Source organism: Balaenoptera borealis (assembly GCF_965194805.1).
Source record: "Balaenoptera borealis genome assembly, chromosome: 12".
In the NCBI taxonomy this organism is placed as follows: domain Eukaryota; kingdom Metazoa; phylum Chordata; class Mammalia; order Artiodactyla; family Balaenopteridae; genus Balaenoptera; species Balaenoptera borealis.
In genome coordinates, this window is record NC_138869.1 from 77,085,957 (window position 1) to 77,097,616 (window position 11,660).

Sequence of the window (11,660 nt, forward strand, 5' to 3'; positions counted from 1 at the left end):
AACCTGCTGTCACCACCTTGAGATGCTCAGCCTCCTGTCCCCCCAGCTCTCCGACACCCGCCTTTCGTTGACCCGCACCCCGTCTGCCAGCCCCAGGTCTGGGGGTTGGGCCCAGGTTCTTCCGGCTTCTCCCTCTGCCCACTGCCTGGTTGCCTTCCAGGTCCTCTTCTCTGACTCTTGTTTTCTTTGGTTTGTTTTTTTTTTTTCCCTCCCCAGGGCTTGTCAGCCCTTGAGAATAAACACGTCAGAAACTGGCTTTCCTTCTCTCCCTGTAGCCCGTACCACTTGAGGGACAGTGTTAACCCCGCCACTAGCCTTCTCTTTCCACCCTGCTTGTCACGCCGAGCTCCACCCCTCGCTCTTCATTCCCTGGCCCATCTAGGCCTAATCCCCTTGGTTCTCAAACTGCTGCTTGTCAAACTCCCCAGCTCGGGGGCAGGAAGGGGGCGGAGTGACCCTCGTCTTTCCGTTAGTGAGTGCTGATGAGCGCTTTGTGCATGTTTCTGCCGCTGGTGTCCCCTCTTTGTTATGTCTGTCCTGTCTGGGGTCCGTGAAGACCCTGTGAAGACAGAGGGTTGGGGGCTGTGGGGTTTTCCTCTCTTGGCTCCCTCAGGGCAGGGGCTTCCTCACCTGCCCATCTGGGGCCTCCCCTGAGGGTCGCAATGACCGTCCTCCTCCCTTTCCGACTGAGAGCTTCTAGGAGGCACTTCCTATAGTTTTTAATTCCCACTGGACTCTCCCCATTGGAGGGGGTCTGGGCTGGGGATTGGGCATTCAGGTCGGGGCTTCTCACCCCCCCCCCATCCCCCCGGGGCGGGTACCTTGTGAGCACCTGCTGGGTTGGATGTTTTGGAGATACCAGCTGTACTCTGACTTGACAGAGACGCTTGGCTTTTCCTCAGGGAGACCTCAAACAGTTCCTGAGGATTTCCAAGAGCAAGGATGAAAAGTTGAAGTCGCAGCCCCTCAGCACGAAGCAGAAGGTGAGGACGGGGGGGGGGGGTCGAGTCCCCCAAGGTGGGCCAGGGCCCGGGACAGTTACCTAACAGAAGTGCACTGATTGAATGCAGCCTGTGGGCCAGGCCCCGTGTAAGTACCTACCTCAGTGATCACGGTGATCCTCTGCGATACATGTCGCTATCCGAGTTGTGGGTGAAGACGCCAAGGTTTAGTTAGAGAGATTAAGTGACTTGTCCCAGTCATGGAGCCTGTGAGTGGCTTTGTGTGGCCACGTTGCCTTCGGGGAGAAGAGCTGCCCTTCACCTTGGCCGCTGGAGCAGGACGTCTGTCGCCTGCCTGGGACGCTGAGCTGGAGGAGCAGCAGGCAGCCTGGGCGTCTAGGGGCTTTTGGGGCTGGGCGTGGCCCTGAGCGTGTTTCTTCATCCTCCGCGTGTGAACTGGCCTCCTGACATGGTGCCCCTGCCTCCATCTCCGAGAATCCACAGGATTGTCTGCTATGGCTGTATATGGAAAACCACAGGACAGGACGTGCTTCTCCAGCTGGGTGGGATGTCAGGACCCCAGAGCTAACAAATCAGGACACGCGTGGAGCCAGTGAATCTGGCATCATGGGCCCTTGGGGATGCAAAATTGAGACTGCCGCACGTCCTTGGGGCACTTAGGATCTAGAGGGAGAGCTTGGGTAAGTGAGTATGGCGTGTGCCTTACAGACTTCAGGTAAGACGCAGAAAGCAAGTGAGAGACATAAAATAAGAGACGTTGAAGACGTCCATGTCCTTTAGGTGGACAGACAGTGTGGTTAACAAAGAAGGTCTCCTGGTAGAGAAAGCCATTCGAGTTCAAGTCTCAAGGACAAGAAGTAGGTGAATGGTGGGAAGAAGAGGAGTTTAGGTATGTTGCTTTGGCTGGGACAGGGGCGTAGGCAGGTGACAGGAAGTTATTTCTATCACGTGACCCAAGGGACTCTCTTTGGCTGAGCGTCGTCACCACTGTTGCTGAAGATCTTTCCACACTTTTTTGCCCAAGTGTCTTGAACTTGACGGGGAAAATTCAGTAAGTTGGGTTTCATACTCTCCAAGGACAATATTCTGCATTGGATGGTGGGGGGAAGGGCATTGCTTTAAAAAAAAATTGTAGATTTATGGACGGTACCTCAGACTTAGGGCGGAATCCGTGAGAGTGGGGTCTGAGGATCCGCATTTTTTAAACAAGCTCTCCAGCTGATTCTTAAGCTCATTAAGGTTCAAGGAGCCCAGGAGTAGGATAGTGGCTTTGTAATGGTTTTGGTTAAAGTCCCCTACAAGAAATGCATTTTAGGGCTTCCCTGGTGGCGCAGTGGTTAAGAATCCTCCTGCCAATGCAGGGGACATGGGTTTGTGCCCTGATCCGGGAAGATCCCACATGCCACAGAGCAACTAAGCCCGTGTACCACAACTACTGAGCCTGCGCTCTAGAGCCCGCGAGCCACAACTACTGAAGCCCGTGTGCCTAGAGCCCGTGCTCCGCAACAAGAGAAGCCACCACAATGAGAAGCCCGAGCACCGCAACCAAGAGTGGCCCCTGCTCACCGCAACTAGAGAAATCCCACACGCAGCAACGAAGACTCCAACGCAGCCAAAAATAATAAATAAATAAAATAAATAAATTTATTTTAAAAAATGCATTTTACATCATGGCCCAGCAAACACACACACACACACACACACACACACACACACACACACACGCAACTAAAATTAATCTTTCACAACCCTATATTTGATGCACTTAATATTTCCTATCCTATCCTTTCTTTTTTTTAACCCACTAAATTGGTTTTGAGACCCATATGAGTCTCAATCAGTAGTTTGAAAAACACTTCTTTTGGGGGATTCCATGAAAATGAAAATTCTTAGGAAAGCTATATTAAAATTTGTAGATGCTTTCTTGCGCTAATAATTTAGTGAGCTACTGTGCCACTTTATATTCCTAGGGTCCTGGGGGAATAGAAGGAGAAAACGTTCAGTTTTTAAAGGGAGGTGGAGTGGTAAGCAGGCTGCTTCCTGGCCAGCTAGAGCTGGAATGAGGGTGCCATGCCTGGACTGGGAGGAGCCTCGGGAGGGTTCCAGGATAGCTGTGGGATCGTGATCGCAATCGAAGACACACGCCCTGGGCGCTGGCATAATTGTAGGTGGTGCTTGTTAGAGTAGCTGATAAGATGATGGAGATTTTGAAGTTTCAGCACTGTATCCTGTGATATCTCCATGGATCACCTGCAAGCTAACGATGGGACCAGGAGCAGGGGCAGCTTAGCACACCTGGTGGACAGCGCTTTGCTTTAAGCAGTCAGATGCCGGATGGGAAGCAGCAGCCTGTTTGGGAAGAGCAGGGAAGTGTCACGGTGGCTTAGCCAGAACTCGGGCGAGCCCCCAGGGTGTTAAAGTTGGAAAGGAGGGGTGGATCTGGTCTTTACCAAAGTGCAGGTGTTTATAACAGCATTTGAAAATTAATCCCCTGGCCATCTGATGGCGCCTTGCCCAGCAGTAAGGAAACACTTAACTGGCTTGGGTTAACAGAATTCCCTTTTACTGTCCTCGCTTAGCCAGTATTTCCAGAAGCACTGCTTCTCTGGAAAGATAGCAAGTTAGTCACTGGGCCAAGACCTCTGTCTTCTGTTCCCATGACTAGCAGCAGATTGTTTAGCTTGTGAGCCAGAGCAGAGAGGGCAGGCTGAGGGGAAAGCCAAGTCTGAGGAGGGCTTGTTACAAAAGCCTTTGTCTGCCCCTTACAGACAATCGGGCAAGGCTGGACAATGCCCGGGCGTTTTGAAGCCTGAAGTAGAGTGTGTCCATTTATAATGCCTTTTACCACCAGTGACACTTGGGGCTTCCTGAGGATGGCAGCCTGGGAGCTCTTTTGGGAGCATGACCTCTCCTTTTCCTTGGAGATCCAGTGCCCGGCTCTGCACCCAGGGACGGCTCAGTAATCCCGGTGGACCAGTTCTCATTGGCTCATGCATTTGGTTGGAAGCTCTCCGGAGATTTTGTGGCTTCACTTTTGATAAAGAAAATACACCAAGAAGATGAGATTTCCCCTAACTCTTTTTTTTTTTTAATTTTATTTATTTATTTATTTACCTATTTATTTATTTATGGCTGTGTTGGGTCTTTGTTTCTGTGCCAGGGCTTTCTCCAGTTGCGGCAAGTGGGGGCCACTCTTCATCGCGGTGCGCGGGCCTCTCACTATCACGGCCTCTCCTGTTGCGGAGCACAGACTCCAGACGCGCAGGCTCAGTAATTGTGGCTGACGGGCCCAGTTGCTCCGTGGCATGTGGGATCTTCCCAGACCAGGGCTCGAACCTGTGTCCCCTGCATTGGCAGGCAGACTCTCAACCATTGCGCCACCAGGGAAGCCCTCCCCTAACTCTTGGTAGTGGCCTGTGTTCAGCCTGTCTGCACATGCAGTGTCAGTTGATATATTGGATATGTAATGGGTCCAGACTGGTCGTGGTTGGGATCAGTGCTGCCTAATAGAACTTCCCGAGGTGGTGGAAACATTCCATACCTGTGCTGTCCAGTGCAGTGGTCACCAGCCCCATGTGGCTACTGAGTACTTAGCATGTGGCTAGAGAGACGGAGAAGCTGAATTTTTTATTTTATTAAGTTTTAATTAACTTAAATAGCCACACGGGGCTAGGGGGCTACTGGTTTGGACAGTGTAGGTGTAAACCATTGTTTTTAAACTTTTTTTGACTGAGACACACAGGAGCAAAAAAAAAAAAAAAAAAGCACATTTTATATCACAATGCAACACAGACGTGCATATTTATTTATTTATTTTAAATATTCTAAAGTGTCACTTTTTAAAAATTAATTAATTTATTTTTGGCTGCGTTGGGTCTTTGTTGCTGCGTGCGGGCTTTCTCTAGTTGTGACGAGTGGTGGCTGCTCTTCATTGCGGTGCACGGGCTTCTCATTGCGGTGGCTTCTCTAGTTGCAGAGCACAGGCTGTAGGCACGCAGGCTCCAGTAGTTGTGGCACGTGGGCTCAGTAGTTGTGGCTCGCGGGCTCTAGAGTGCAGGCTCAGTAGTTGTGGCGCACGGACTTAGTTGCTCCTCGGCATGTGGGATCTTCCTGGACCAGGGCTTGAACCGTTGTCCCCTGCATTAGCAGGTGGATTCTTAACCACTGCGCCACCAGGGAAGTCCCAGACGTGTATATTTAAAACATGAAAAAAGTTCCATGAATGATAGTTATCCTTACCACGTGTGATACACTCTGATATTTTCTATTCCTTTAAAAAAAGAAAATGCTGGTTAAGATTCACTGAATGGGTTTCATGCCATACTAGTAGGTTGTGACCACAATTAGCAAACCTCCAGTGGAGGCAGTGGGGCCTGCAGGGATCTCACTGGTCAGAGCACACAGACTGAGAAGATCTGTCTTTGGAGTGACCCCTCTCCCAGTGTTTGGACTCAGCTCCTCTCCTGGCCTTTCTGTGACCCTGGGAGCCAGGCTGGTGAAGCTGCTCGGAGCCAGCCAGCGATGCCGAAGGGCCAGTCCACAGCCAGCACCCCACCCCTGGGGTCACTGATGGCAGACAGCCCTTCCTGTGCCCCCATCCACAGTGAGGTGACCCAGGAAAGGCGGCTGCAGTGTTCAGGAAAGAGCCAGGCTTTGGCATTTGGCTGGGACTGTGGGCAAAGCTGAGGAGGAGCCCACCTCACAGAGAGCAAGCAGGGGAGCAGCTAGCCTGGCTCAGGGCCCGGGCACACAGTAGGTGCACAACAAGTGTTCCCACCCCCTTCTCTCTGACTGGGTGGTCTCCTTCTTGCCCTGGGTAATGTGGGAGCAGCCCTTCTACCACTCACATTCACCTTTGTTCCTTTTTGAACTTCAGGGACATAGAATCAGATAAACCATAATCTTGGTTAATCTGTGACATACTGTCATTGGTCCACACACAGGCTGCTTTTACTTAGTTATTGTTATTTTTTTAATGTGTTTATTGGCGTGTGTATGTATGTGTGTATGTTTGTTTCATTTTGATATTTCAAACTTAAAAGACTATAAGAATAGTTCAAGGAGCTCCTACAAACCCTTTATCCAGATTCAATTGTTTACATTTTGCCCCATTTGCTTTATTATTCTCTGTGTCTGTATATTATTATTTTTATGCACTTTTCTGAACCATTGGAGGTAAGTTAGAGGCCAACTTTTGACCTTTTGCAATCATATGTGTGGCAAATGATACCTTGTCGGGTCTTGATTAGTATTCTCTTGATCACCCACGATACTGGTCATTGTCCACGTTTGTCTCTCCGTGATTGCGTATGTGGTGGGTGGCTTCTCCCTTATGGATCCTGAAAAGTGAGTCTGTGTGCTGGAAGAAATACACAGCTGGCCAGGAACTTGTTAAATAACCTTCCACGCGGACCTCTTTGCATTTCTGTTTGTCTTGTTTTTATACACAAGGAAATGCTACATGTCCTGTGCCCCTTGGTGTTGCTCCCAAGGTTTGGATAAGGTGACAGAGGCATAGGGACCATTGGTTTTTACAAGCACTCTCCTGGTGCTCTGATTTTACCTCTGTTTGGCATGGCTCACCTTCCCCCAATTGGTGGCACCCTTCTGCAGGTACAATTCTGACCTCCCTTCTAGACTGCCCTCTCACCAGGAGCCCAGTCTTGCCATCCCTGTTATATTCTGTCAGCACCCAGTTGTATGTGGTGTATAGTAGATGCTCAATTGATATTCATTCAGTGCATTGGTGTATATTTTTAAAATGTTAATATTTCTTAATTATAATTACATTTAATATGTTATATAATGTATTATATGTAATACATTCACATGGCTCAAAAACTTTTAAAAGGTATCAGTGAAAAATCTCCCCAACTCTCTTACACTTTGGAAAATAGTTTTGCATTATTTTGTAATGCTAGAGCTACTCACAGTCCATGACCCCACACTGCTGGGTCTTAGTTGTGGCCGGTGGGCTCCTTAATTGTGGCTTGTAGGCTCCTTAGTTGTGGCTCGCCAGCTCCTTAGTTGCGGCACGTGGGCTCCTTAGTTGTGGCATGCGAACTCTTAGTTGCGGCATGCATGTAGGATCTAGTTCCCTGACCAGGGATCGAACCCGGGCCCCCTGCATTGGGAGCTCGGAGTCTAACCACTGTGTCAGCAGGGAAGTACCCAGCACTGTTCTTTTTTCTTTCTTTTTTTTTTTTTTAATTTTATTTTTGGCTGCATTGGGTCTTCGTTGCTGCACGCGGGCTTTTCTCTGTTTGTGGCGAGCGGGGGCTACTCTTCGTTGCGGTGCATGGGCTTCTCATTGTGGTGGGTTCTCTTGTTGTGGAGCATGGGCTCTAGGCGTGCGGGCTTCAGTAGTTGTGGCACGTGGGCTCGGTAGTTGCCCAGCACTGTTCTTTTTTTTAAAAAAAAATTAATAGCTACTTTATTTATTTATTTATTTTTAGCTGTGTTGGGTCTTCGTTTCGTGCGAGGGCTTTCTCTAGTTGCGGCAAGCGGGGGCCACTCTTCATCGCGGTGCGCGGGCCTCTCACTATCGCAGCCCCTCCCGTTGTGGGGGCACAGGCTCCAGACGCGCAGGCTCAGCAGTTGTGGCTCACGGGCCCAGTTGCTCCGCGGCATATGGGATCTTCCCAGCCCAGGGCTCGAACCCGCGTCCCCTGCATTAGCAGGCAGATTCTCAACCACTGCGCCACCAGGGAAGCCCCCACACTGTTCTTAATAGCGAAAATCTGGCGGGGGGTGGGTGAAACAAATTTCCACCGACATTAGAAGGAATAAATTATGATGTGTTTATGATGAAAAAGAACTCAGTACAATGATATACCAAAAAAAGGATGAACCTTGCAATGTTAAGTGAAAGAATCAAGGCACAAAGGAATATACATATTTGTATGCTTGCAGCCTTATCTGGTTCTAAAACAGGCAAAATGGAATTGTATTGTTTGTTTAGGAACATATGCATAAGCAGTAAAACTGTAAAGAACAGACAAGACATTTTTTTCATAGAAGTCAGGATAGTGATTACCTCTTGAGGAGAGAGGAGAATTTGTGATGGGGAAGGAGCCAGTGGGGGGCTTCTGGGGGCCTATCATTGGTTTTTTAACTTGGTGACTGTTACCTGGGTGTGGGCGTTATAGTTATTCGTGAAAGTAGACATATATTTTATGAGCTTTTCTATATGTAGTTCACACCAAAAATATAAACCAAAAGTTTCCCTACCTTTTCTCTCTGGCCTCCAGCTACCCTTCTCAGAGGCAACCAGTGTGTGTGTGTGTGTGTGTGTGTGTATCTATCTACTTTCGCTCACACATATATTTTATATATAGATATATATGATTGTTTATTTTGTTTTTTATGAAATGCAACTAGTAGAAAATATGTGACTTTGAAGTAAAAAAAAAAAAAAAAGAGGAGCAACCCCTAAAGATGTGAGCTATACTTACTGCCCAGTTATTTTTCACTCAGCAGGTGGTCACTATGTGTTCTCCCCACCCCACCTGCGACTCACTTAATCTAGCACCTGCTGTGCATGGGAGTGGGGCCGAAAACTTTATTTCATTCAATTCAGTTCTCCAGCAACCCAGGAGGGCAGGTCCTGTTATTCCCATTTTACAGAGAAGGGAACAGGCTATTGTGCCTTTGTTTTGGGGCTTCCTTCAGCATCACATTAATGGTGCTGAGACCCCACCAAGAGCTGTGTCAAGGGCGGTCCGCTGATACCCCAGTCCTGATCTGCTCTGACAGCCCCCTTTCTCGTTCCAGGTGGCTCTGTGTACCCAAGTGGCCCTGGGAATGGAGCACCTGTCCAACAACCGCTTTGTGCACAAGGACCTGGCCGCTCGAAACTGCCTGGTCAGCGCTCAGAGACAGGTGAAGGTGTCGGCCCTGGGGCTCAGCAAGGACGTGTACAACAGGTAGGGGGCACAGGTGGGGTGGGCGAGGGGCAGAGGGCAGACACAGATGGTGGGGGATGGGAAAGGGCTTAGTCCAAAGCTGGAGGCCCCGGGAGGGGCAGAACCTTCCCACCCTCTCCCAAGGGTGCAGTAGGCATCCCAGCCAGTGGACCACAGCTCCCTGATCTTACACATTTTCTCTAGTGATAAAAAAAAATTATAAACCTTTTTCAAAAGTAACTAGTCACACTTTATATAGTTTTATATAGAATTTAACTATTCATATGGTTCCCTCTGTAACTTCCTGAATTCAGTAATTATTATTTTTAAGGCTAAGACTTAAAGCTTAGCACCCATAGCCAGAGATCGCGCTGGAATATACATTATCTAGTGCCTCCGGGAACTTCCCCTCGAGTCGTCTCAGTTCTGACTCACCCTGGTTTGTCTGACTGTTGCTTTAATCATGATTGGTTTCTCACTAGTAAAGCCCTTTAAGATTTCTTTCCATTTAACGTGTTCATTTTTCACACTTTTAAACTAGTATAGAAAGTATGTATGATTATTAGCTTTTAAATATTGACATTAGGCGAAGTCTGATTCTTAAGGGAATTTTTTAACTGTCAGACCCCATGTGGATGCCTCCAGATTTCATCCAGTATACAACCCGCGCCCACCCCACCCCTTGCTAAGCAAAAATGTTTCCAATTTCCCGGAATGCCTTGATACAGAAAATCTGGGCTGTAGCTTGGTTATGAGACCCAGACCTGGGGTGAGGTTGGGATCCCAGGCTGTGCCCCTCATCCCCCCACCCCCATGCCTGTGTGTCCTCTTGTCCCGCAGTGAGTACTACCACTTCCGCCAGGCCTGGGTGCCGCTGCGCTGGATGTCCCCTGAGGCCATCCTAGAGGGCGACTTCTCCACCAAGTCTGATGTCTGGGCCTTCGGCGTGCTGATGTGGGAAGTGTTCACCCACGGGGAAATGCCCCATGGTGGGCAGGCAGATGATGAAGTGCTGGCAGGTAGGCAGCTCTATTTCCGAGAGACAATTCCAGATGTTCTCTAGGTGGAGAGCTTGCTCAGGGTCCCGGGGCCAGTTCAGCTCCCCCACCCCTCTCAGGGCTGGTATCAGCACGTACATGGATACGGCCACTCCACTTGTTAGATTACCGAAATACCTTCATACTGGTTGGTAAATAGTCCTTGTTCCCAGCGTTCACTCTAGCTACTCTGGTGCCTGCCTATTGATCCCACTTCAGCCCCTGTTCATTGGCTGCTTCTTGTGCTGCTTGGACCCTGCCGCCTCCAGCCAGAGAGAGCTGGGACCAGGGGAGTCCTCCCCTTTGCTTGCAAGATGCTTTCTATAAGCTCCTTGAATCCTTGCTCACCCATACTGGCCAGCATCCCTCAGAGTCTCCCCCACGTGGTTGCCTGTGGGAACTGCAGGCTCCACAGAGTATTGGACAGGCGGTTAAATATTTTGACTAACCCTCTTCACACCGTCTTTCTGCAGACTTGCAGGCTGGGAAGGCCAGACTCCCGCAGCCTGAGGGCTGCCCTTCCAAGCTCTACCGGCTGATGCAGCGCTGCTGGGCCCTCAGCCCCAAGGACCGGCCCTCCTTCAGCGAGATCGCCAACACCCTGGGAGACAGCCCCGCGGATAACAAGCCGTGAGGAGGGAGCCCAGGCAGGCTGTGCCTCAGGATGGCGTGGGCAGGGGAGGACCTCCTGAGGGGTGCCCACAGCATGATGGGCAAGATCCTGGTCCTCTTGGGCCCTAGGGGCCCTGCCCGGGCACCACAGGCACTGCTGAGGTCAGGCAGGGCCTGGGCTTTCTTCCTCTTCCTCACCCTCAGCCCTTGGGGAGGCTGATTTGGACCCAGACTGGGTGACTGGGGCTTTGGGCTGGGCAGCTTTCTCTGCCACCCCTTCCCCCATCAGGGACAGTGTGGGTGCCTCAGGTAACCCCAATTTCTGGCCTGGGTCTCCTCCCCTCCACCAGGTTCAGTTCTGCCACTCACCTGCCAACTTCCTTGGGGGAGGGCTAGGCTGGAGGTGAGCTGGCTTCAAGGGGAGTTCCTTAATATACTCAAGTCCTGGATTGTTCTGGCCCCTGGGGACCACTTTGGGGTCTGCACTAGGATCATGGAGGACCCAGCCAGCGAGTCCCCCCCTCCCTCCATGGACATGTGCACGCTGACCCAGACCTGCGCCTCCTCCCCACCCTTCTCTCCTTTTCTCATCCTAAGTGCCTGGCAGATGAAGGAGTTTTCAGGAGCTTTTGACACTATATAACCCGCCCTTTTTGTATGCACCGTGGGCGGCTTTTGTATGTAATTGCAGCGTGGGGTGGGAGGGCATGGGACGCAGGGGTGGGTCCTGGAGGAGATGGGACAGTGGGCCACCCCTGCCTCACACCTTTATTGTTGTTGTTGTTGTTTGTTTGTTTGTTTTGGTTTTTTTTTACACTCGCTGCTCTCAATAAAGAAGCCTTTTTTACAACCTGCTTCTGATGCTCATTCCCTACTTTTTGCCCATAAATGATGTGCCTTCTTCCCTCGCTTATCAGAAGGGGCCATGTGCCTTCCCGGAGTCTTGGGGGGGTGCTTCGGCAGGGATAACTGGCAGACACTGGTCCTTCTCTCTGGTTTATGGAGCAGTTGAATACTTTTTTTTTTTTAGCCACACTGCGTGGCTTGCAGGGTCTTAGTTCCCCAACCAGGGATTGAATCCGGGCCACAGCAGTGAAAACATGGAGTCCTAACCACTGGACTGCCAGGGAGTTTCCTCCTGGGGC

At 50.2% G+C, this 11,660-nt stretch overlaps 1 protein-coding gene across 2 annotated transcripts in view; it reads left to right on the forward strand.

The window, feature by feature from the left end:
• PTK7 (protein tyrosine kinase 7 (inactive)) overlaps positions 1-11,369 on the forward strand; it is a 59,910-nt gene extending 48,541 nt beyond the window's left edge. For both annotated transcript variants that reach the window (XM_082345477.1, XM_082345476.1), the window contains exons 17-20: positions 903-983; positions 8,736-8,887; positions 9,707-9,885; positions 10,377-11,369. In XM_082345477.1, coding sequence (XP_082201603.1) covers positions 903-983; positions 8,736-8,887; positions 9,707-9,885; positions 10,377-10,537 — 573 coding nt within the window. In that variant the 3' untranslated portion in view covers positions 10,538-11,369. The remainder of the gene's footprint in view (positions 1-902; positions 984-8,735; positions 8,888-9,706; positions 9,886-10,376) is intronic.
• The last annotated feature ends 291 nt before the right edge of the window (positions 11,370-11,660 follow it).